The sequence below is a fragment of the Nanorana parkeri genome, unplaced genomic scaffold (genome assembly GCF_000935625.1).
Source record: "Nanorana parkeri isolate BGI_ZX_2015 unplaced genomic scaffold, ASM93562v1 scaffold970, whole genome shotgun sequence".
Lineage (NCBI taxonomy): Eukaryota > Metazoa > Chordata > Amphibia > Anura > Dicroglossidae > Nanorana > Nanorana parkeri.
The window spans coordinates 509135-535501 of record NW_017307238.1 but is presented as its reverse complement, the minus strand read 5'-3'; the positions used below and the strand labels follow the sequence as shown (position 1 = coordinate 535501).

Sequence of the window (26367 nt, the reverse complement as noted above, 5' to 3'; positions counted from 1 at the left end):
TATGGGGCATAGGTGACACTCAATACTTAAGGGCCCAAGCAGCCAATTAGCAGGGCCGGCACTTGCATACAGGGGCCATGCCTAGCCATATGCATATCAAGACTTCAGAAAAACTATTTGCATAGGCTTTTTAGGGGTTGCAGTTGCAGAATGGGGGTATGCACCCAATGCTGCTGGCTTCCAGGCTGTAGTATTAATTTTATTTTTTCATGAGTAAACAATCACTTAAAGTCAGAACTCAGAACATTAATTAAAAAAAATTAAAAGTACATAAAATCCAGTTATGCAGTTAATCAAAAGAGCATTTTTTCCCATAAAGCTAGCCCATGTAGCAGATTCACTTTTGGCATTAGCCTCCTGTAATTTCTCAGAGGCAGGGTCAGCTGTCTAGGCCTATCTGGCCAGCATTTGTGTGCACAGGGTCCGCTCTCTAGGCCTATCCGGCCAGCATTTGTGTGCACAGGGTCCGCTGTCTAGGCCTATCTGGCCAGCATTTGTGTGCACAGGGTCCGCTCTCTAGGCCTATCTGGCCAGCATTTGCGTGCACAAGATCCGCTCTCTAGGCCTATCTGGCCAGCATTTGCTTGCACAGGATCCGCGCTCCAGGCCTATCTGGCCAGCATTTGCTTGCACAGGGTCCGCTCTCTAGGCCTATCTGGCCAGCATTTGCTTCCACAGGGTCCGCGCTCTAGGCCTATCTGGCCAGCATTTCTTGGCTGAATAGAATTTTTTTTAGAGGGTCAATTGAATTATCAATATGCTCTGGTTCAGCAACACTCATGTGCTGCACTTATTAATCCTGGCATAACCTTCTGGTATCTGCCTATCCTACTCCCATTTAAGCACAGTCAAAATTCCTGAGCCCTGAAGAAAGTGGAAATCTGGCCCCCAAAGTGTGTTGACTGTTTTTTTTTTTTTGCTGATACCCAATTTTATCAATTAAAAAAAACAATCCCCACTTTGGACTCTTTGTTCCCGTGTCCTTCCTTAGATTCACATTCTCTAGTTGTACTGATCACAGTGTGACGGAGAATGAAAGAAAGGGTAAATCCAAAATTGTGAGTTGCCACCAGAACAACAAAAAGGGGAAATCTTCGTATGGGTACCCTTGTTCCTTTAACAACTGTTTAAGGGGGGACATTGGAAAGATGTCTAACTTCTTTTGAGTGTACAGGACAGAAAGTGAAGGGAATTTTCCTAAGACACAAATGGGGGAAAAGAAAACCCAAGAACGTTACAGTATACCTCCCCTACGCTATCTAAACAGAAGGAAAAGGTTTTGGCTTTAGATTAGTCTCAGCTTGACAAATGAACATGAAGCACAGAGGTAAAGTGAATTGAATTAATAATCCTCATGAGCCTGGCTGTACCTCGCCTCTCTCTGCCAATCTCCTTACATGGACTTGAGATCACTTGCTGACAGCTCTGCAGAATACAGAGATCTCTGCAGCGGAACTGTAAACTGCATGCTTACCTCTGCCGTGTGTGTGTGTATACACACACACACACACACTATACAAATTGAACACTACAGTGTGTGTAGCAACGTGTTGCTACAATTAAAGTGATATTAAAGTTAAGGATTTTAAGCCATTTCAAATGCTGAAGAAAATCACTTACAATGGATGCTGCTAGTTGATGTTTAAAAGTTTTAGTGACTCCTTTCTCAAGCAAAGTGCTATGCAGTCACCCTTGTGTGTGCGCTAGTAAGCTGTGTGTGTCTCCACAAACAGCAAATCAAGCTACTTCCCTCCCCTCTGGCTCCCTTTCCTCCCTCCTCCAAGCTAGTAGAAGAACAGTTGCAGGAGTCTGCACTGTCCTTTGTGATCTTATACTGGACAGGAAGTTCAGGGAAGCTGAGCTGAAAGACATGGAAGCAGCTGTTCAGAAACATGATGATTGTAAGTGTTTGGGCAAAAATGTAAAGCAATGTTTTGCTGGGCAATGTATATTTGTTTGATCTGGATTCATTATTGAAAAAACGTTTGAGAGTTTAATACTACTTTAATGGTAAGTGTACATCTGCTTAGTGACAGTTAAATGAAAACAACTAGGATTACACCAATATAGGGCCGTATCGGTGCCAATACTGGGCATTTTCACAAGCACTCATACTATTGATACTCATACTATCTATTTGATGGCATCCCTAAAAACAATCCTACGCTAGAAAAATCAGGATCTGGACTCCCGCTCGATAAAATGACCAACTGCTAACTGACATCATTAGAGGCAAATAGGCACAAGCACGAAATGCCATCAAATAGATAGTATGAGTACCGATACAGCCCTAAGAATGGCAAATGCCCCCCTGCCTCTCCCACCCGCGGTACTGGTGACAGAGTACATCCCTGCACAGCCGCCGCGGGAACATACAGCTGTCACTGACTTTATTGCGGCTCTGCCACCCGCAGCATGCATGGGCGGCGGGGCTGTAGAGGCTGTCAGTGTTGGGTTTTTTTAACTAACAGCATCGCGCCGAGTGTTGCGTCACTGCTGCTCAAGCGGGCGGCTCTGAAAAAAGTACATGAGCTACTTTTTTTGGCAAATTACAGCACTTTTTGGTCCCATAGACTTCAATTGGAAACTATGTGCAACAAAATGCACAAAAACACTTGAAAGGCATGTTTCCAGGCGTTTCACGGCGTTTCACATTAACAAAAAAGTGTATGGGACCAAAAATCGCTGTGATGTGTCAAAAAGGAGACATTACAGTTACAATTCAAGACAAGATGTTTAAGATGGCCCTGCCCGTGAGAGCTTACACTTTGAAATGAGCAGGAATTAACTTACTGAAGTACCCAAGATATAACAATCTAAAGAGCTGACATGTATACAAGGCTCTACATATACAGAAGAGATCATTTTTGGGTGTACAGACCCCTTTAAACCTCAATGTGGTCATTATGGTCAACTCAAGTCATTTATTTTGAATTCTGCTTTCCATTATCATAAAAAAACAATAAATGAAATTTAATTTGTTAAACGTATGCAGACCATTGGGATTCCTAGGAATTTCTGACATATGGTTTATGCAGAAACAAAAGCAGGGCTGGGATGGTTTCCTGTTCAAACACTTCCTATTCTTCCCCCCTCCCTTCTCTTGAAGGATACAAAAAAAGAAGTGGATAGTGCCACGTTAACAGTCTGGAATGTTCCGACTCCCCCCAGGCTCTGTATAGGGTGGGAAATCTACAATGTACCTCCTTCTGTGAAGGCAGGCTTACACATACACTTCCAGTACAGTGCTTCTATCAGAGCTTCTCTCTGCCTCCATAGACCACGCAAAGAACCTCGCTGTAGTATCACACTTAGCTTCATGCAGCAGATTTTCTGCCTCTGTTAGCTAGTTCACAATCATATGGCTACCAGATCCATCCATCGGCTGATCCCTGGGTGATGAATGTAATGGTGTTTATTGAAGAAATAGGCATACTATTTGCCTGAAACACAACCAAATTGCATTTGCTGATCCATCAGGTTTCGCACAATTGTAACTTATTTGAAAAGTGGCACATTTTTTTTACCCAAATTGACCTTCGTGTATGATGTGCATGTCTGTAGGACAGTGGCAGGGACATTAGTTTGTAAGCTCCTCTGGAAGGAGGGCAGATATGAAGGATTCTGTGTACGCTGCAAGACCCTACAGATTGTGTCATCCCCATTATAAATAATGACTGACCTCTGGAAGCTGTACCCAAAAAAAAAAAAAGTCGGGCAAGGGACAATGGACTAGTCACCAGTACTGCCTGTGGTCTCCCAACAGTTGATCTTTTCCCATTACCAACTCACCATGCTTTGCTATGTACTTTGTGTGGAGGTGGCCATCTTGGTAGTGGCAGGGCTTTGCTTTCTCTTGTTAGAGCCTCCAGCAAGGAGAACACTGAGCGGCACAGTAGCAAGATAGACTAGCAGTCAAAGACAGCAGTGCCTTAGGTGATCTCACAGGCTGGGGCTGTAGGTATAGGAGTGTCTAGGCACCCCAACATACCAGGAAGTGTATTGCTATTTTTCAAGAAAAATGTCAGACAAACAAAAAAAAAAAAGAAAGGGGGACATTTTTCTGGGCACACCTTAGATACAATATTAGTTCCACATCTGGAATGCATTAAAAGGCCACATCTGATCAATGGCTCATCTAAACAGCCAACTCCCTAGTCATACTCCTTTAATAAGGCGTATTAATAAAACTATAAAAGTAATCTACAATAACCCAGAATGATGAATCAGAATTAACCTGTCACTGCTCTGGCCTCAGAAAAACAAGTTCTCATTGGCTGCTTTCAGCTACTGTACTTTGCACCTCAAGGCTCTGCACTCCTAATAGTGAACAGCACATGTCAGCTATATGCATGCAGTGAGGAAGATGAGGTGGCAATCAGTCCATCTCAGCCTGATTGAGGAGATCCTGCTGCATTCTGTACAGTTTGCTCGCACACCCCATAGCCAAACTGCTAGAATACACAGAAGAGTTACAACTCCTCACTACAGGTTTACCATTAGTGAACCAAGGTTAAAGTAAAAGAATTCAGGAAACTTCAAGTCCCAGCATGCCCCGCTGACTGACTGCTGGGAGGCATTATAGATTTGAGCCTCTACTCGAGGCAAAGGGTTTAGTGTGAAGAGTAATGATGATGATGTATGGAGACCATAAAAGAGGATTTGTGACCGATTCCTATCAGATACAGCACGTTCGCCTTATTAAAAGATGTCCAATCACATGGCTGTTTTTATTCTAAAGGAATAAAAGTGCCAAGGGCAACCCATTTCCCTACTAGAATATACCAAGGTATTGGAATGCCATGGGCAACAACTCCAAATGTACGCCAGTTTTTAAAAAGCCTTCCCTAACACGTCGGTACAAATGTCAACGGGCAAGTCCTGGTGAACTCGTGACATCAGTCCGGTTCTATGAATCACTAAGCGAACAATATTCTCCAACTAGTCTAGAAGAGGCAGAAATTCCACTGTAGAAAAATGAACAACGAGAACCATGACTGCCTCGGGGAATTCTGATTTTTATAGTGTATTTGCTGATGTACAAGATCATGCTTGCTCAACACCAATTGCACACAAGCAATTTCTGCCCAAAGCATCATAGCAGTTCCCCATCAATTTTTGTCCTTGGAAATGACAGTAATGTTCAAAACGGAAGTACTGTACTATTAAGCTGGCCACACACTATACAATCCAGACAGTACAAACTCCTTTACATTTACCAAAACTATGCAACATAGGGACAACCCTAAATAATCAGTTCAATGTGTGTCCATTCTGGTAGGCCCTTGCACTACATAGCGGATGGTAGATCTAAATGAGATTGTAAATTCAGAGATTGTATAGTGTGTATCCAGCTTTATACTATAAAATCTTTGGCAGCACGATACATTGACATTGTATCATTCCCCACCTATCCTTTTTCAGTTAAGATTTATTGAAAAACAATATTTAAAGGCCAAACCAGGATCTATATTTGAATGCATCATAAACCTGTCAGAATGTGCACAGTCTTTGAAGTAACATAACTTTGAATTGTGGGATTGCCTTGTGTAATATCACTGCCTGCATGATGAAATTTAGGGGGGTGTCCTCCACACTCAGGCTGCTGAGGAAGGGGCTGGATGGCACTGGAGGTCCTGTAGCCTGGAAATTTCTCAGTGGCCATGGACTGCAATGGAAATGTATGCTTCCTCTGAAGATCTGCCTGCATGATGAAATTTAGGGGCTTGTCCATGACACCCAGGCTGCTAAGGTAGAGGTTGGATGGCATTGAAAGTCATGCAGCCTGGAAATTCCTCAGTGGCCATGGACTGCAATGGAAATGTACACTCCACTATAAGGATCTGCCAGCATGAGGAAATGTATGGGCTGAGGAAGGGCCTGAATGGCTCTGTAGGCCATGCAGCCTGATAATTCCTCAACTGCCAGAGGCTGCAATAGAAATGTATGCTTCCTCTGGGAGGAGCTCTTCGTTCTAGGGCTTGTGTAGATGATGGTGTTTTGCACGAGAGGGTTGTGCATGACCTACTTTGCCTGCAATGCAATCATATCCAATAGGACACGCTGGGCCCAGAAAAATGCAGTGCAAAGCGGGTCAAAGGCAGAACGGTAATCCACTGTACCAATGATGTACATGGGAACCTTCTGTGCAAACGCACATCAAACACAGGTAAACAGTGGCCATGTACAGGAGTCCTAAAGAGGTTTTGAACTAGGACATGTTCACGTTAACTGTGATTTTTTGGAAATCACAATTCCTTGTCCTCGCAGACTGCCGTGCACTACATACGGATGCTGGAAAAGACCTTAAAAATGCCCTCAACCTTGTAACATGATAAATGCCAATTCCTTACCCCAGTCTCTCTTTGCTCTCCTCTGGGGTCAGCTGGTCAAATGTCTTCGCTTCCTCCTTGCCCAGGAAGGCTTCGTGGTCATACTGGAAGTCCTTGCTGTCATCGTGCTTGTGGTCGCTCAAGTCTTTATGGTGGTGGATGCGATCTTTCTTCTCCTGAGTTGGCACACAAGTCACCAACCACGAACAAAGAGTCACAGCTAAGAGAACGCTCAACGTCTTCATCCTTCCAGCAGAGGTGGACCTGGAACAATCACAATTTATTCATTACTAGCAAGCACAGCTGGACCCGAACCTGACCATCAGATCGGAGAGGGCAACCATCATAGTTCAGGTGAACATCAGTTTCCAACCTGAACTCGTCTCATCTTAAGCCCCTATTCACGCCTGAGTGTGTTTCCCAGAACATGAACACTCTCACTGAAGAATTCCATTATTTTCAATGGCGCCCAGTCACACTTGAGCGTTGTGTTGCCCGTCACTGGAGGCTTCTTTTTGGGCAGAATCATGAATTGTGGACCCCATATAAGCCAATGGGAGCACCTGGAAACTGAACATATATGTACATCTAACAACCATCTCCTTCTCCTAGTAACTAGCTTTCCATTGGCTAAAACAAACGCTAAAATATGTGCAACCCCCCCGCCTCCCCCACAACTAACATGTAAAAAGCAGCTTCTAAATCACCTGAAAAACACTCAGCTCAGGTGTGAATGGGGGCTCATAGGAGGAACTACAAATCCCAGCATACTGCCACTTGTTATATGGCCAAGCAAATCTGTTTACTCCAACTTTACAAAAATATATAAAAACACAACATTATTTATTATAACTATTTATGTTTATCCTTAAAACATAAATATTTTTAGGCTCAGATTATGCGATCTGTTGACAGATAAAAGCTCACTAATGCCAAATTTGGCCAGATAAGGATCTCAGATGACACAACCAAATCATTAATCTTGGGGCTGGCATGGGTCTGATCCCCCAGCCAGGGGGTGGGGGGGGGCATGGGTCTGAACCAGTTTTGATAATCTCCTCACCCATTCATTCACCTCTATGCATCGGCTGCTCTCATTCATGTCAGTTATTCCATTCAATCTTCATCTAATGTCCATGGCCGGCTTTATAACCAATCCCAGATCAGAAATGTATTTCTCAGCCAATTTCCATTGCATGCAATGTTATTAAATACTGCAAAATGAGTAGTCCGAGTATCCAGAGCACACATCCCAACCAAGAGATCATTATTTTATAAGTATTCAGAACAATGGAGAGGATGTGTAACTGTCAGCAAGTTTGACATTTGTTGCAAAAGCCCAAAAACTGCATCTCCCATTGACATGTGCCTCTAGGGAGCAGTTTTTGTGATCCTATTAGTCAAACATACCAAGCAAGCTGTCATGGCATTACTGGCATCCCCCAATCGCAGCAGAAACTTACCCAGACATGGAACTCCAAGTATCCAACTCAGTATCAACACTTTGTATATAGCGCACTGCCCCTTTAAATGGTCGTACTCGTATGGGCGTAAAGGGGGCGTGTCATTACTAATTAGAATACAGCCCGCCTCTAATGGGCGGGTATGCAGAAGGTTCTGGACTGGGAACTGAGCGCTGATAGGCCGGTGCTCGCCACGTTGACACGAGCACGTGTACGAGTGGCTGGGTGTAGACGTGCCGAGCGCGGGAGCGCGCAGAGATGGGACTGGTGGGTGCGTCGCTAGGCAACCTGGCATATTCAGCTGCCAGGGTGATGGAGAACAGCTCTTCAGCAGTGAGAAGTTTTACTTCCAAACAGCTTCAGAGCTACAAGTCAAATGCTGCATGCATGGATTTCAGCTGCCTCTGATTCAATGGATAGGCACAGTTAAATAGATGTGACTAGTAGAACATTGTTCCCATTTCCATTCTCCTATATTATTCATTAAAATGTGCCCCGAAGCCCCCACATCATGTGAATACATTCCAGGTGCATCAATTCAAAAGGTGTTCAATATCGTATCATTTTCTTTAGAAAGCAGCCGCAGCCTAAGTAGAAAAGCTTTACCTGCAATCAACCTGCACCTGGGTGTGGAAGCAGTAGTCTCTCTTCAGAGGCCAGTCATGCCCCGTGCTGAGTCAGACCAAAAGCTCTGCAATAGGGAAAGCTCTTTGTGATTAGAGAGCTCTGACTTAGCAATCGATGTGTCAGACTTCTGCAGAGTCCACTGCAGCCACATGGAGAGCAAGAGTCCTTCCCTATAGTATGCTGGTAGGGGACAGGCTTTTTGACTTCAAGTCGTGGCTCATTTTGAAAGAAACCAAACTATAACACTTGGCACACCTTCTGTTGTGTGCACTAGTGACGGGCTCGGGCGTGTTCGCAGCTCCACGTGCCGAGCCCGCCAGGAAGATGACAGCGCCGCAGCGCCAATCACAGGTACTGAGACATTATCCCGGTCCGCAGCTGCAGAGATTGGGAAATGTCTCCGTGCCTGTGATTGGCGCTGTCAGCTTCCTGGCGAACACGGCCGAGCCCATCACTAGTGTGCACCTGGAATATATTTAGCTAATTGGACTTTAAAAGGAAACTTAGAGGGTAGATATGTTTTGGGAACTGCCCTTGGTGAGGCGATGAGAGATCACTTACCATTACTGCAGTGGTGCAATTATAAACCATAATGCCCCATAGTAGAAATTAGATGGGGCCTTGCTTTTTGCATCCATGGCCTGTGTTATACCCTTAGTAATAGAGAGCCGTGACAGGATCGAGAGGTGAGCGAACGCCGCTATGTGTTCGCTCACCTCCCGATCTACTGAGCCGAACAGTGACAGTCTCATTGTCACAGGTCGGCTAGAACTATGAGGTGAGTGAAAAGCACTGACCTCACAGTTCTCCTTTAAGGAGGTTATAAATTGGGGGGATGGCTGAAATAGCAGAGTTTTTATGGGGTGTGGATATTGATAGTCCCGAGGGGGCAATAAATTATAGTAACGTGGTCCTCAGAACAAACAGAGATTTGTCTAGCAGATGGTGCAGTAGCATTAATCTGTGGAAATACATGGGCAAATGTAGTGATATGCAGCCAACACATTGTTGGGTTTGACTATACGTGGGCAGCACCCTGGCCCACTATTCCTGTGCCCTTGGCAGCTGCTGGTTTGATCTGCATCCTGTGACTACACTGCAGCTCTACTCTTCGGTGACATCCTACCTCGGTCTTGGACAGATGCCCCCGAGAGCTTTCCACAGCCAGGATGTTCTTCAGAAACTTCAACAGAGGTGTGGTCGTCTCCAGATTGGACTTTCGATACCCAGGCTAATCTGTACTAGGTTTGCCACCTTTTCTTCAAGCGAAACCTGAACATATTCTATATTTTATATTTTTTTGGGAGAATGAGTAGTGGGTTATTTATATGTAAATAGCACCACCCATTTATATATAAATTGGGGTGGGGGGTGGGGGGGGGCAGGGCAGCAGCCCCATCTTAACTTTGGTTGTCCCTGTCTGCCTGACATGCCATGAAACCCGGACACAGCATTCAAAACCTGGACTGTCCGGATGAATCCTGGACAGGTGGCAACCCTAATCTGTATCCTCTCATCCCCTGTCCACCATTTCCGGGATGTTTGGACCAGAGGTGTAAGGGAAGTGCCAGTCCTTACTTTAGCCTCCATCCAGGTACATTATATTGTTGCTGGCCTGATTCTAGAAAATTCTCCATGGCATCCATTGAGAATCCATGTGGGTTACTGCTGATAAATGCACATGGCCTGTGCAAACAGGACAAGTCAGCTGCCGAAAGCAAACTGGGAAGAGGGACAGCTGGATGCTGTGCTCTAACTCCTGTGTGAATAAACAAGGCCCATGTTGTGTTTACAGCCAGCAAGAACTACAAAAACTCAGCTCAACGAATGTACGCATATTGAGTACGTCAGGAAAAACAAGAACGCAGCTATGCTTGAAGATCTACGCATGCGTATGGGCGACAGGAAGGTTGAGCACGCGGCTGTGCCCAGAGATATGTGCGTGGATATGACTCGTGGCAAAGATCAATGTTGGCTCGTACATCTGCGTGTAGGATTGTGTTGGCTAATGCACAAGCGCATGAGCAAGAAAGAGCATGCTTGCGTCCACTGGTGCCCGATGGTCTATTTAAACATGAGCACCACTGAGGAGAGTTGCTGAGTGGTTGGCAGATCCTGCTACCTGTGGCCTAACTTGGGTATTACCTTCCTGTGTTTTGACCTGGCTTGCCTTACTATGCTATATCCTTATGCCTGGCTACTGACCCCGGTTTGTACCCTGACAACGCTCTCTGCTTTCCGCCTTCGTACCTCTGCTGTGTCTGACCCAGGCTTGTCTTCCGACCTCGCTACCTGTTGGATGTCCTGCTTTCTTGGCTGCCTGGCTGTTGCTGATTCTGGCCTCCATTCTCTCCAGTTTCCAGATGGTCTGCTGACACCTCGCTGCCTCTGGTCCAGTTGTAGGCACCCATGCTGTATACTCTGTTCCAACTCCAGGAGGTGCTGGACAAGATGTGTAAGGGAAGCCCTCATAACACTTGGCACCCAGGTAATGTTCAGTATAAAGGCAATAAACACCCCAATAACAGCAAGTGATGCCCCTGGCATAAATGGTTTGGTGATAATGGGGCAGTTTCTAAACTCATAGAGGACCTTGAAGAGGATGGGGACGAGCACTGGTAATACTTTGAGTTGTCAAACTAAATTAACATTTCTAGACCTTCCCTGTAACATAGCAAATCTTCACTTTTTGACTTTAGGTCAACTGTAACCTCCTAATGTTTGACCCCCAAGTCTAACTTTTGACATCTGCAGCTTTCACTAAAATATTGCTTAGTTATCCTTCCATGGAGGACCTGGTTCAAACACATCCTGTGACAGGGTGACAACTGTTTCCTAGTAGTGCTCCTGTGCTGTCACCCTGCCACAATCACCCCTGGTGGAGGCTACAGGTGGTCCTGCCGAGACACACATTAAATAGGCATGGTCTATCATTCTTAAGGTGCCCATACACTGGTCGAATTTCGGCTGGCTTTTATTGTGCCAGCCAAAATTCGCACAGTGTTATGGGGCTGTTGGCTCCCTTTCAGCCGGCATTCCTCGATCAGCTGATCGAAGGAGCCGGCTGGGAAATTTTCGATCGATCAGAGCTGGCAGCCAATGAGCTGCCCACTTAGATCGGGTATTCTGACAGGTGTCGACGGCACCTGTCAGAATACAATGTAAACAGCGGGATTCCTCAATCGACACGCTGTTTGTGTTGATGGAGGAATCGGGTCAATTTTTTTGGTTCAGCCCGGGGGGTTGAATGAAGAAAATTGATAGATCTATGTCTAGCCTAAGTGTCAGAAGGCTGGTCCAGATCAATGATGTGCAGCTGATGCTGGAGTAAGTGCATGACAGAAAGTGGCTGGAAAAGACTGGAGTAGATCGGAAACGCTGAGAGGCAAAAAAGTTGAAAATAGTATTTAAATGGAAATACAATATTACAATTGTCTTGAACACACAGTGCTATGGCAGACTGCCAGGCAAGGGTTTACATTTGCTTTAACCCAAGAATTATTCACCTCTGCTAAAAACTGAATTGTCAACCAATACCTAACCATCATCTTCTTGACTGGGCTGTACTCGGCTTACCCCATACCAGTTATTAGTGCTCCATGTTATGTTGCTGGACCAATTGCAATCTCCGAATTCTTTAGGCAAAAAGCATGTCCATGTCACCCCAAATAATATTTATTTGTACAACAGAAAACAGATTTCATTCTGCACATGGACAATTTCTCTTGCATTCAGATAGACAACATTCACTATGAGGAAAATAAGAAAAACTACTAAAGTGCAATCAAAGTACACAATGGCATTCGATTGAAATAAGACTTTTAAGTCTAGTGATAGGGTATAGAGTCAGAAATTCTGTGGGTAATATTAGTGTCTGTGACCTTATTGTGAAGAGTTCCTCCCATTTCCTGAAGATCCTTTGGCCCATTCTCCATAGTGTACATTGTTATCAGTTTTTGTCACCTTTTCTTTTGAAAAAAAAAAAACTTATGTCCACTTTCTATTAATAACATTGAGAACAGGTTCATACTTTCATTGGTTCATTCAAAAAAGCAAATGCAACATTCACATTTCAAAGTATCCCAAGCATAGATAATGCATTTCACCCCAAAAAAAAGCTTAATCATAGAGTTCAGCAAAATACTGGCCAAGTACTAATGATACATATAAATAATCCTGTACCATGGGGCTTCATTTACTACAGAGCAGAGCAGAACAAACGTTTTAAAACCCTTCCCCTCTCTCCTAGCAATTTTGTAAATAGAATACACAACCTGTGGTGCATGGTCAGTGTTTACATCCTAGCTCATCCTTGGCATATAAAATGCCAGGAATTAGCAGAAGTTACATCAGAATTAGCCAACCAATGTAATAAGAGAAAAGCCGAGAACCAATAGAAGTGGAGAAAGATGCCAGCTGACGGAGAAACGAGGGGCAGCTTTCATTGGCCATTGCTGGAGAAGGAGAGAAAGGGTAGGAAAGTATGCCCCTAGAGTTGCACTTAAAAGAGATACATTGCTAGATTAAAATGAATACAGTTCAGAAGATATGTGTTTTTAACCTTGTGGGATGGACCATGTTGGAGGGTCTGTTCCTGTCCCTGTGACACAAGGTAAAGAATTTAGAGGAACTGAGGTCAGGATGACAGGAAGGCTCAGACACTGATAAAAAAATAAAACAGACAGGCTCTAACTAAGCCATGGATAGGCAACCTCAGCACCCCAGCTTTTGTGGCACTGCAAGACACTGGCAGCCATGATAGAATGTGTAGTTTCACCACAGCTGGAGTGCCACAGTTATAACCCTTCCCTCTTCTACTAATATTGAGTTTTTTTGTTGTTGGCTCTCACCCCATTGGAGAAACTTCCTATTCAAAGTGTAGGCATACAAATGGGTGCCAAACCGCAACATGAAAGAGTTCAAAGTGCCTTCAGTTATTTGTAATACCCTCACATGTGAAGGCATGAATTTAAGGCATATTTCATTTTGCGGTTTGGCACCCATTTGTATGCTTATACTTTGAGTTGCTTCTGAGTGCTCACTGAGGCAGTGAACTGGTTTGAAGATTTGAACCAATGGAATACGCATTGGAATCCCAGCACCTCCTAAATGTGTTAATTCTGGTGTTCCTACCACTTCTTGTCACTGTGACACCCTGCCACTGGTACAGTAAGTAAAGTGAACATTCCTACTGTTCGGCTCCCCCATACTCAAAGGCACTGGGTATTCCCCAAGGGTTCCAATGGAGCAATGAGGTGGGAGGAGCACTGTGAAGATAAGTGGGTTGGAAGTTGACCTTTGAAGAGACATTGTCCATTAAAGTTCTCCATAAAGACTCTGAGATGCCTTGATTGGGCCATATTTGGGAGAATGCAGTATTCTGGTCTGAGGTATGCTATTTTTTAATCTCACTTGTCCATATTATAGGAGGTGAAGTAGGTACATGAGATATCATTCATATATATTCAGTTCCTATAAGCCTTGTTAAATAATAACTCTATCGAACAGGCCATCTGTGGCCACCCATATGGTGGCATGTGCTCAAGAGATTTTCTGGTCTCACTTTGCCCAGCAAAAAGAACTTGACATAGATTGCAATTCTTAGCCACCATATTTAAAATGTTCAAACTTTTGTCTGAAGCTAGGCTTGAAAAAACGTTTTACTGCCCATAATAACAAAATTCCACCATGATTATACAGTTAGATAATGAAAGCATTTGACCGAATATTAGAAGCACATTAGATGCAGAGCTTTTACACATCTCCCAGCCTGGCTAATAGCAGCATCACTCTCCACCAGCACCCCCCATCCCCCACCCACCCACAAACACACACACACACACTGATTGTGCATCATCAGCACTAATAACAAGGGTGTAACTCTAGCCATACTAGACTATACGGTTAGAGGTGTCCTGTTTCTCTCCACTTCAAGGTAGTTTGCATGGAACAACATTCATGGTAGCTAATGAACGGTCCAGATTATTTAATGCACAGGGGTTCAATAACTCAGTCGTTCTCAACTGGTGGGTCGCGACCCAAAAGTGGGTCATAACCCTGTGTTCAGTGGGTCGCTGCGTGCCTTACACTACGCTAGGTTAGAGGCTCCTCAGCCTCCCCCTAACACAGCACTGTCAGTTCTCTCACTGAGCAGCCATTCAGAATATGCTGCCCGGCGCCGAGTGTCAGCTTGAGGTGGGGTGGGCTGCGGGTGCGTTCCAATGCCGTTCGTTCCAGTGCGGTGTGTCTTGGGTCGCGACTTAATGACCAAGGACAAATTTGGATTTTGAGGTTACACAGGTTCAGAACCACTGCTATAAATACTGCCCACTCCAAAAGTGGATGGTGTTTCCTGGCAGTGGAAATGAGCGGCACCTATAGTATATATTGCATGTCATTTCAATAGAATAATCTTGCTTTTCCATTTTTATATAATGTCAAACTTTGGTGACATCTAGTGGTAACAAGGCTAACTGCACTGTTAACTTTATATAGCAGCAGTTCCCAACCTGGGGTACGAATATTTTTGGAAAAAGACTGTGGCAGTGGGGAACCAGGAACTAAATTCTGTGCAGAGTAATCCTGTGGCTACATTTTCTGCCACTCATTCTATAGTTCTGGCTGCCAACACCTCAATTAGTCCACAGCTGAGTGATGTGCACTCTGCTTCTCTTAAGAGCAGATTCTGCTCTCTGCAATTTGGCATGAAAAAGACAGAGATTTTGATCCGTGAGTCGCACCAGAATTTGCTCAACCCACTTCTCCTCAGGGTTGCACTGGCCACCAGTCCATTAAGCTGCCTTCATCAGATGAGACCTGCTTCACTCTGCAGCACCAATCCCCTCCAGAACACTTTCCATGGAGCACCGAAAGTGTAGCTGCAGCCACCAGACTGTACCTTTACTCCATCTGCATCCTCCATGGCCCAGATACCCATCATGAAGGGATGCCTAGCCCTCCAAACCAGAGTGCCCCAAAAACCCCAGAGTCTCCAAGCTCCCTTCTTCATTCCACTGACACAGTGGCATTTGCTACATGCTTCACTATTAGCTCTGCCCCACCCCTACTAAGGTGTACAATATATACAAATTGACTGCCAAGGGGTAAAAAAAAATGTTGGGAACAACTGATATATAGTAATTAGGAAAGGACAAAAAAAATAAAAATTGTTGCTGGTTTGTCCTTAATAGGGACAAAACCTGAGCCCCTGAAAACCCGGAAGCTACATGGGGCCACCTGCCCAATCAGCTGCAGGCTGAGGCATTCCCTGTCCTGCAGCTGCACAAACAAAGGGACAGGATGCTTGTGCTGACTGGATATGGCCACGTGGCCATATTAGGTCAATGAAATTGACCAAATATAGGCATATGGATGTGTAAGGTCAATGACATCACTGCATCCTGCAGCTTCGGGCAGGGAATTCCCCAGTTGAAGGAACTTGTTTGAAGGAGCTCAGATTTGGACTGGGTGTGGTCTGAACCTGAGCTTATTCCTAGTCTTTAATTTGTTAGTCAAGTCCACCTAAATTTGCTAGTGTATATAACACTACCCTTTCCACAGGGTGACAATGCTGCTGTCCAAGGTTGGCTCTATTGCACAGTGGCTGTCACCCATTTTTGGTGCTTCAAGGTCTTTGGTGTGGGAAAAGCATTTATTATTTTACAGTACATAGAAGAGAGAGACATTTGTTCCAGGTCAGTGACTTAAAGAGTACTGAAGCCATCGGATGAGATCAGAATGACAGATGGCAACTACCGTAGCAATTTCAGATTTGCTAGAGTGGGATTCCTGTTAAAACATTAGGTGATGTATGGAAACTGGATGATTTCTATCTATAGGTGTAGGGGGTTGCAGTATAACAAAATGATACCCAGCTGCTTTGACAGAGGCACATATAGCCCTTCTGTGCTACCTATATACAGGAGGAGCATTGGAATTCACGAACGGCATTAATCCAGCTTTATGCTGCGCAGAAGGTTAATACTTGAGCCCCATAGTTCCTTGTTAAAAGATTAAGAAGAAGGAAGAAAAGGAAAGGAAATGGATGGACAAGTAGGGGAATGAAGCTCAGAAAAGGGAAGAGAAAGGGAATTAATTTGTATGAAAAAGTAAGGGAAGAGAAGTGGCTAAAGAGATAAGTAAAAGAAAGAGTATTCTAATGTACTCCTCCTCCTCCCCTGAGCTGAAAAGAATGGAGCTAGCACATGCAGTGACCCAGGCCAGCACAGGGTACAAAAATGACACTTTTTTTTACAGATTGACCAATAATAATTTTAACCTATCAAGTATTACTATAGATATAAATGCAGATATATGCAAATCTTTATCTGTGATTCATGCAATTTAGCATGTCACCAAAATAATTACTTACTGGTAATAAAGTGTAATACGGGGTTAAAAGAAGGTTAAATAAAAAAAAGTATTGTATTTAAAAATAAACCTTTTATGTGTGTAAAGTGTTTCTTCAGTAATTCCTGTTTAAAAATAAACAAACAAAAAAAGAACACTTGCATTTAGTTCCTCTGAAAGCTGCATATTGAAACATTGTATTTATATTTGTTACATTTTTTTTTTAAAGCAGACCTATACACTCAAAAATCAAATTCTACCCATGCATCCCTCTATGTATGATGATTAATAATAACATAGATATATCAGGTGTAAAATGCTGTGATTTTGGAATACTTGCACTTGCAGCACATTCACTTCCTTGTTTGAAAGGGTAAAATGACTTCAGTTTGCCAACGCAATGCAGGCTGGGATTGTCTTGTCATCAGCAGAGTATTGCTGGGAAATCTCATCTGTAATCTCAGGAGATCTCAGTGAAAAACATTTTTCTCCCCTGCGATGATATGCATGGTCACATGTCCTAGTCACATGTCTAGTCACATGTGCCAGAAATCCAGAAAGTAAAAGGAGAGCTAGTAATCTGCCCTTAGTAAACATGGCCACTGTCAGAAGTCTGGGGAAGAAAAGAGAAATAAGCTATGCAAAGAATACAAAGCCGCCAATTATCTAGAAGTATCTGTTTTGTAGATTTGTCATTACTAATTACTGTTTGCTGTTATTTTAAAGATATGGGTAAAGGTCCGCTTAAAGTGACATTAAACCCTCAGATTTTTTAACATAAACCAATACTGTAATGTGTATCCATTCCAGAGACAAGGCAGTCTGCTGCAAAACAGAAGTTCTGCCCAGCATGAGAACAGATACAAATTTAAAAGGAAGAGCAGCAAAGAGAAGGGAAACAACCATGGATTACAGTAAGGCACACATTACAGTATTGGTTTATGTTAAAAACCTGAGGGTTTAATGTCACTTTAAGCTTCATGCACATGGGCAGAAAAAAATGGCACTTTTTTTCATGCCTCCAAATTCAGTTCTTTTTCTTTTTACCAATGTGTCTGTGCACATTGTGGTATTTACAGGGTTGCCTCAGGCAGCATCTCATTGGGTCACACCTGCCACCCCCTTTCCAGCCAGAGCGTCACAGGTCGCTAAGAGCTCTGGTGTTCTGCCCAGCTCCTTGTACCCAGATGCGCCCCCCTTGTGAATGAGTAAGGGGTGCCTGTACCCCTACCAATTCACTAAAGGGTTAAATAAAACAACAAAGGATTGGACAACTCCTTTATGGTAAAAAAAAAAAATCCCAAAAAGTGATCCAACGACATAATCCTAAGGTCAATCACAACGTCCAGCATTGTCGCCGATGACCCAACGCCTGCCGATGAGAACGGCTGGCTGCATTGATATAATTGTTAAGACGACCGCAACTGTAGCCGGCCTTAAGTTCTACATCTGTGCGGCCAGCTGTGAATACTGAAAAATGGCCTGGATGGGAAGGGGGTTTAACACCGCGGATGTCAACTGGTTAAGGACGCACAGAGCTCACTCCTAAGAAGTCTCCGCCGGCGCTCATTCTTCCTCCACTGCATCACTGACTGGGAGGAAGTTATGTATAGGCGGGGACTTTAGGCAGCCATTTTATATGATCAACAGCAGAGCTTTTATCTCAGCAGGCAGGTGCTCCAGAGTGTTATGAAATCTCGAGGTTAATGGCATAGTTCTCTGCTCCTCAGACTGACACAATGAAAGGACATGAGGCAGTATAGGAAGGGGGAAAGGCGCAAAAGAGTGCAGGGGCGATGTATGTAATATTCCCAAAGTAGGACAATCGTGGTGAAATACAGTCCCCTCTACGTCTACCTAAATTTTTGTATGAGTTCTGTCACTGAAGAATAGTTGTTGATTGTTGAGATGCGCATTTGGATTTGGACGGACTGCCAAATCAACGAATCTCTGTCAATTCGGCAGTTCATCTGAATTCGAATGACTATTTAGCTGAATATACAAATTACTATATATTCGCATATAGTAATACGTTGTATGGGCGCCGCCATATTGGTGCATATGACGTCACGTAAGAAGACACACCACCCTCTTGGGTGCACCAAGATGGCATCGCCCATTGTTTCTATCCACGCATGAGCGGGTACTGATGCGCCGACGGTCATTATGGCCGTCGCACATTTGTTTTTCTCCCAATGTGCAGCATAATAATTAATTTTGTCCGAAACTTTATGCTGTACACATCTTCTATATTGTCATAAAACTTTTGTTATCTTCTTACTTTTTCATGAATGGAATATTAAAACCATCCCATTTTTGCCATCTCAATGTCCCATTTTTGGCTCAAGGAAATGTGGTCAGCCTTTTTATTGGTGAAGCACCCATAGGGGTGATGATTAGGCAGGGTACTGCAACATGGACCTGTATTGATGAATAGAGTTTTGTTACGCTGAGTGAGGTGCGACCACTCTTTTGAAGTGTTTATGAAGCTGAGGTGGGCTCATATGGTTGGCACATATGGTTGGCACTCGGCATTCCCGAAGCTGCTAGGATTCGGATAGTGAATTTGAGAGCTGTGAAATAACATTAATTTTGCAAACATAGAGTGGGATTTTCTCAAATTTGGTTAAGTGCTCATTTTGGTCGGGGGGCTAAAATAAACCTGGCTCCTCTTGTATCCCCCCCCAATAATGCCCTTTACCACCACCGACCCATCACACCATACACCACCAGCAACTCCCTCCCACCTCAGGTGGCTAAAAGTGTGGGAACACCCCTGGTCACTTAGGACCTACACTTGAGTCGTGTTCAGTTGCTCAGCCACTGCGAGTGCTGAGTTAGCAAACTGCCGCTGAACACTGTGCAAGTCAGAGCTTAGCACTCGCAGCGGAAGTAAGCATACAGGATTTCTGTTTCTCAGTGCTTATTACCTTCTGGTCTGGGTTCTGGAGCCTGGAGGCTGTGTAGAGCTTTAGCTGGGATAAAGCCTTCAGTCCAAGCTCCATGTTTGTCCTGTTACCAGCCCTCAGTGATTCTGCACCAGCACACAAATCTTTTAGTGTCTGGGAGGCGCGGGCTGCTCCGAGCTAGGAGACTGATTGCTGCAGTAATTAGCGTGTGTGTATAGACAGACATGCTGGGTGCGCACATCCGGGCCAGAGACATAGGTGCACTGACCAGGCTAGGGCTTGAAAAGAAAGTTGGTGTCTGCGAGGAGACAGGCTGAAGTTCTGAAGCAGACTGTATAGCCAGAAGCCTGGATTGCTGCATTGCTCAGTGTGATGCTGAAAATCCCTGTGAAGGAATTTTTCTTTAGGCTACGTTCACACAATGCAGTGACCTGCGTTTTTCTGCATACGAAAAATGCAGGTCACTGCTAGTGATGTGCCTGGGCTTGGCACGGACTGGGTTTGCCCAAGCCAGCTCAAAACAGTGTCTGCCAGTCCTTCTCCCGGCAGATTCAGTTGCAGAGTGGTGGATTCCCCACCCCATAGCTATAAGTCACAAAGGGGCTGGTAATGCCTCTTCTGCAACTGTTGGGCCAGGAGAGGGGGCTGACAGTCACATCTTTGTGCAGGCATGGGTGAACTCAGGTGAATTGAGTTCATGCTAGGTCCAGCCTTATCGCTAGGACATATACTATAGAAAACAATTGTTTTCTGTGTACCCAGTTAACACTACAATGCGGGTGTGATGTGCAGTGCGCTACAGACAGAGCATTTTAGTGGTCAGGCAAGTGTGAGTGGTCTGAGTCCCTGGAAAGTTCTACCTTTGAAGTGAAATTCCCACAATGTACACTGTATACTAGCTATTGTCTATTGGGTTGCAGTGTTTAATGACCACTATAACATGCACCATTAGGGGTCAGCATTGTCTTGTAGTTCCAGTGATGCTGACACAGCGCCGCTATAACACAGACAAAATGAATTTATTAACTGGCAAGATTTAAGTTTGAATTGATTTTCTCTTTACTCGGCATAATGCACAATGCCAAAGTCCAGACAAAAGCAGCATTAAAAAGAGCAGCCTTACTTGTTTACAATAAGGGCCGCTTCACACCACAGCGTTGAGCTAAAGACAAAGTACCCATGCTTGTATCACATAATGCAATGAATCACAAACTAGGTGCACTGGTGAGTTACCGTTCATTCTGAATGGCACCCCAACGCACCTCCTAGCATCACAACACACAATACCACAATAGTGTGCATTGCATCATCATGCATTGAAAAAAATAGTGCTTGCATCTTTTTCTCACTGCATGACACTGCAATGTGCAGGAGGTCCAGGGAGTGCAATTTAGAATGCCTGGCAAAGCAACACACCAGCGCAATTGTTGCGCTATACAATGATCAGACATAACATTATGACCACTGAGAGGTGAAGTGAATAACATTGATCTTCTTTCCTGATGTTTTCATCTGTCCCTCCAGTGGTGCGGCGGCTCTCCGACCCAGCGCTGACTCCTCTGTCCCTGCTGGCACTTACCTTGCGCCTCTGCTCGTCTCTCGGCCGAGAATCCAAACTGTGCATGCGTCCGCCCCAAGATGCTTTGCGGCCGCCCGAGCAGTTTTGGATTCTCGGGCGGGAGCGCGCAGCGATAATGAGGTCAATTTAAACCTCTGTTAAAGCGGTTTAAAAAAAACAAAAAAACTTTTTGCATATATCTACTGCTTGCTTTGACTGCTTGCTAGCAGTAGATATAGGTAAAAAAAACCGAGAGGGTTTAGAACCCCTTTAAGCAACGAGTGAACATTTTGTCCCTGAAGTTGATGTGTTAAAAGCAGAAAAAATGGGCAAGTGTAAGGAATTGAGCTACTTTGACAAGGGCCAAATTGTGACTGGTAGACGACTGGGTCAGAACAACTCCAAAACTGCAGCTCTTGTGGCATCTTTCTGGTCTGCAGTGGTCAGGACCTACCTAAAGTGGTCCAAGGAAGAGAAACCAGTAAACCAGCATCAGGGTAATTGGCTGCCAAAGCTCATTGTTGCACGTGGGGAGTGAAGTCTGGCCGGTGTAACCCAAACCAATAGGACAGCTACTGTAGCTGAAATGTTGAAACGTCAATGCTGGTTCCAATAGAAAGGTGTCTAAACACACACACAGTGCATCGCAGTTTGTTGTGTATGGGGTGCCCAGGCTGACCCGTGTCCAGTGTCCACTGCTTATTTGGGAAAGAGATGGCACCAGGATGCACTATGGAAAGAAGGCAAGCCGGCAGAAACCGGTGTTGACTTGGCCTTCAATTTCTCCAGATTTCAATCCAATATAGCGTTTGGGGGATGTGCTTGAAAAACAAGTCCGATCCATGGAGGCCCCACTGTGGTGCCTTCTGGAATTGTAAGTAGAGGTACTCTAATGTAAAAAAGGGGGGACTCTAATGACAAGGGGGAAACTCCACGTTGTCTTTTTTTGGTTTATTTGCCTGTCCACCCTTAAAACCCATACCAGACCCCTTTTGGGATGAGGGTCTGCTATTGATTTTGGGGGAACCACACATTCCCCAAACTTTTTTTTATCGGGGTGCCTTAAGATTTTGGACACTTTTAGAAGGTGTCGTGACTAGATAAAGTTTGAGAAACGCTGCCATATAAGATACCACAAACAGTAAGGGCTTGTTACATAGTTGCATAGTTACATAGTATTTGAGGTTGAATAAAGACATAAGTCCATCAAGTCCAACCTATTGTGTGTGTGTGTGTGTATAGGTCCCTGAGTGTCCTCATTCTGAAGAGTACCTGTACCCTTGTACATTACGGTCTCTCAGGAAATCGTCCAAAAGCTTCTTGAATGATTCCAGACTATTTGCGGAAATCACTGCTTGAGGCAGCGAGTTCCATACCCTAACCGCGCGAACTGAGAAGAACCCCCTTCGCGCCTTGTGTTTGAATTTTTTTTTCTACCAGTTTTAGGTGGTGGCCTCTAGTCTTTGTTACAGAATTAATCTTAAAGAGTTTGTTGCCAATGTTACTATGACTATTGAACATTTTGTACATGAAAATCATGTCCCCCCCTAATCTTTTTTTTCTATTTTCATCATATTAGTTTAAAACAAGTACTGACACTGTACATAAAAAGTGCACATTTTATTCTATATTTTTCCCATTTATCATGACCCTAAAATGAGATCCTCAAATCATCTCTGAATTGGTGCTGGCACTGTCCTTCCTTCTGTAGGGTGGCTACTTTTGTTCCCCATGGTCCCTGTGTGTGTTCTAAAGAAACCACCACTCATTGTTCACTCTTGTTATGGCCTAAAATTACTAATTTGTATTGAAGTTATAGTCTACCGCGGTAGCAAGCTTGGAGTGGGGGCCAGTGGCGGAACTACCGCCGGCGCAGGCGGTGCGGACGCACCAGGGCCTCCGGCCTCTAGGGGGCCCAGCACAGTCCCAGCTGTTTTTTTTTTGGGGGGGGGGGGCCAAATAAAAATATCTTGCACCAGGGCCCTTTGTTCCTTAGCTCCGCCACTGGTGGTGGCTACCTCACAACACAAGGTCACTCACAAGAAAATATAAATATCAACAACACAAAGCAGCCCTGAGCACAGGAAATGAATAAGGTAATAAAACACCCCCTCTGTCCAAAGCCCAGGCATATATTAGGTATAGACTAAAATGGCATACAATAAAATGTTACTGTACAAGTAGACCTCTTGAATTTATTCCAGATCTCAAAATATGTGGAGATAATAATGAAAAAAAAGTACAAACAGTAAAGGAGATAGGAAAAGGGAAAATGAGGGGAGAAGAGAGAGAAGGGAAGGAGGCAGCCATGTCACCCGGGAGGGTAGCTGCTGCTTAGCACCACACACAACATACAATTGTTAAAGGCATTGGCAGATGTGGGTGGAAGAAAATGTCCAACCCAAGGAGGCCAAATTTTATTAAAACCGAGCATCCTATCAAGTAGTTTCACTCTTCATCCTGTATTTTACTTTGTGTAAATTGAGTGTTAGAGTCAAGTACCTTGGTAGGCACCTGAGATGATGAGGATATTCACTCTTGCTGCTCTTGTGTGGACACACCTGATGATGATGACAGCAGGTATAGGGACGAAAGAGGGGCACGAGTGCTTGGTGGAAGCTGATAACACCCAAGTAGAAGATGCAGATGACTAGACTTGTGCGCCGTCAAAAAATGTGTTTCGTTTCGGAATATCCGTTATTTCGTAATTCGTGTCCGAAACTCAATTCGGATTCGTACGAAATATGAATTTTCGTTAGTTTCGTCACATTTTCGTAACTTTACGAACATTCGTTATGATGAAGTTAAAAAGCAAAAATACCTTTGTTAATATTGGAGTCGATGGTAGTTTTATTTTTATCCGAAATTCCATTGACGAATTTCGGATCCGAATCCGAATTCCGTTACAACGGAAACGTGACTGTTTGGTTGACCAATCAGAGGTTTTCTCTTCTGCTGCTGAGGGTTGCATTATTGGAGTCGATGGTAACGGAATTCGGATCCGAAATTCGTCAACGGAATGTCGTATTTCGGATAAAAAAAACAAAAAACTACCATCAACTTCAATATTAACAAAGGTTTTTTTGCTTTTTTACTTCATCATAATGAATGTTCGTAACGGAATGAAAATCCGTTGACGGATCCGAATTTCGTATTTCGTATTAAAAAAAATATATCTTGTCATGTTGTTCAACCTCAGTCACAGGGGTAATATTAGTTCCCGTTTCAACGAAATTCGGATCCGAAATTCGTTAACGGAATTTCGTATTTCGGATACATTCGGAAACTGCAATTCGGATTTCGGATGCTTCCGAATTTACGAATTTCTGGAAATTCGTACGAATTTTGATTCGTAACGAAACGAATCGCACATGTCTACAGATGACTAGATATGGAGAGTTGCGGAGATGACAACTCTAAACGCTGATGCCAACAGCAGGTGGAACAGCACTGATGCAGAAGGTAGATTCATAGTTAGATACAAGTCGGGTCGATAACAGGCAGTCACTGGAGTACAAAATGGATAGGCAGATGCAGGATTGGGGACAGGGCAGGTTGTTTACTTGGAGGCAGAATAGTACCAAATGAGCAGACAGGAGAATGGTCAAAAGCAAGCCAAGGTCATTGAGCCAGACTGTAAATAGCAGAGTCAAGGTGCAGGCTGGATCAATAACAGGTAGCAGAATACTGGGAACTAGCTGAAGAACTCTCAGTGCTGAACACATGCCGAGTTTATCCTTAAATAGGCTGTCCAGTGCCAGTGTTTAAAAAAGGTGCGCACATATGGGCATGCGTGTGCTGTGCTACATCCGCGAGCAGACGCACAAGTATGAACTATCCTACTGCCAAGACGGCGCATATGCGAATGCACTTGTACATCCACTTGTGCTGGATGAGAACAAGCCAGACCTTCCTGAAAGTCAGAGACTTCCAGGATTAAGCAATAGTTTTCTTAGTAGCTGTAGAGTAAAACATCAGGAGTTTAATTTCCAAATGAGTAGAGCTTTGCATTGGTTCAGGTTCAGTGGATGCCCCAGGATGATCGCTGTATGTAATGACACCTGCCATTTTTTCCCATTGACCAATGTCACCGTGCATTTTTTCCCACTGAGCAAGGACAGCGGGCATTTTTACCAACTGATCAATAACACTTGGCTTCTTTCCCCACTGACCAATGACACCGAGCATTTTTCGCCCATTGAGCAATATTGCTGGGCATTGTTCCCACTGACTAATCACACCAGGTTAGAGACTGGGTGGCATAGCATCACTGGATACTAGGACCCAGGCGGTTGCACCATAACAACTAATGAATATGCAACTTTTAGAAGGAGAGGTCAGCAGTAAGCCAACTTATTTTCAGGAGATTGTTTTAAAGCGACTATAGGTTCATCTCACCCACGACTGACATCTCCAATTTATTGTGGATTCCGGCGATCTCAATCACCTAACAATATTTTTATTTGCCATGGACCCTGACTTACAGGTCTGCAAAGATCCCCACTTCTCTAGCATAAAAAGCAATGAAGAAGAGCTGTAAACTGCATTGGAACTGCAACAGTCCCGGACTGATAAAAATACACTATATTGCCAAAAGTATTGGGACACCCCTCCAAATCATGGGATTCAGGTGTTCCGTGAAATTTCCTTGCTACTAAATATTCCACGGTCAAACTGTTAGTGGTATTATAACAAAGTGGAAGCAACTGGGAACAACAGCAACTCAGCCACGAAGTGGTAGGCCACATAAAATGACAGAGAGGGGTCAGCACATGCTGAAGCGCACAGTGCGCAGAAATTGCCAACTGTCTGCAGAGTGAATAGCTATAGATCTCCAAACTTCGTGTGGCCCGCAGATTGGCACAACAACAGTGCTTCATGGGATGGGTTTCCATGGCCGAGCAGCTGCATCCAAGCCTTACATCACCAAGTGCAATGGAAAGCATTGGATGCAGTGGTGTAAAGCACGCCGCGACTGGACTCTAGAGAAGTGGAGACGTGTTCTCTGGAGTGACGAATCACGCTTCTCTGTCTGGCAATCCGATGGATGTGTCTGGATTTGTTGGTTGCCAGCAGAACGGTACTTGCCTGACTGCATTGTGCCTAGTGTAAAGTTTGGTGGAGGGGGG

General features: G+C 44.2%; 1 protein-coding gene across 3 annotated transcripts in view; it reads right to left on the bottom strand.

Moving 5' to 3' along the window:
* The window catches only part of LOC108795470 (reticulocalbin-1-like), a 29028-nt gene extending 12675 nt beyond the window's left edge, over positions 1-16353 (bottom strand). For 2 of the 3 annotated variants that reach the window (XM_018566731.1, XM_018566730.1), the window contains exons 1-2: positions 7796-7858; positions 6354-6596 (exon numbers count right to left, since the gene is read on the bottom strand). In XM_018566731.1, the coding sequence (XP_018422233.1) occupies positions 6354-6596; positions 7796-7803 (251 nt within the window). In that variant the 5' untranslated portion in view covers positions 7804-7858. Of the gene's footprint in view, positions 1-6353; positions 6597-7795; positions 7859-16331 lie in introns of those variants that run through there. The other variant, XM_018566732.1, reaches the window with a different exon arrangement.
* Positions 16354-26367: the final 10014 nt, after the last annotated feature.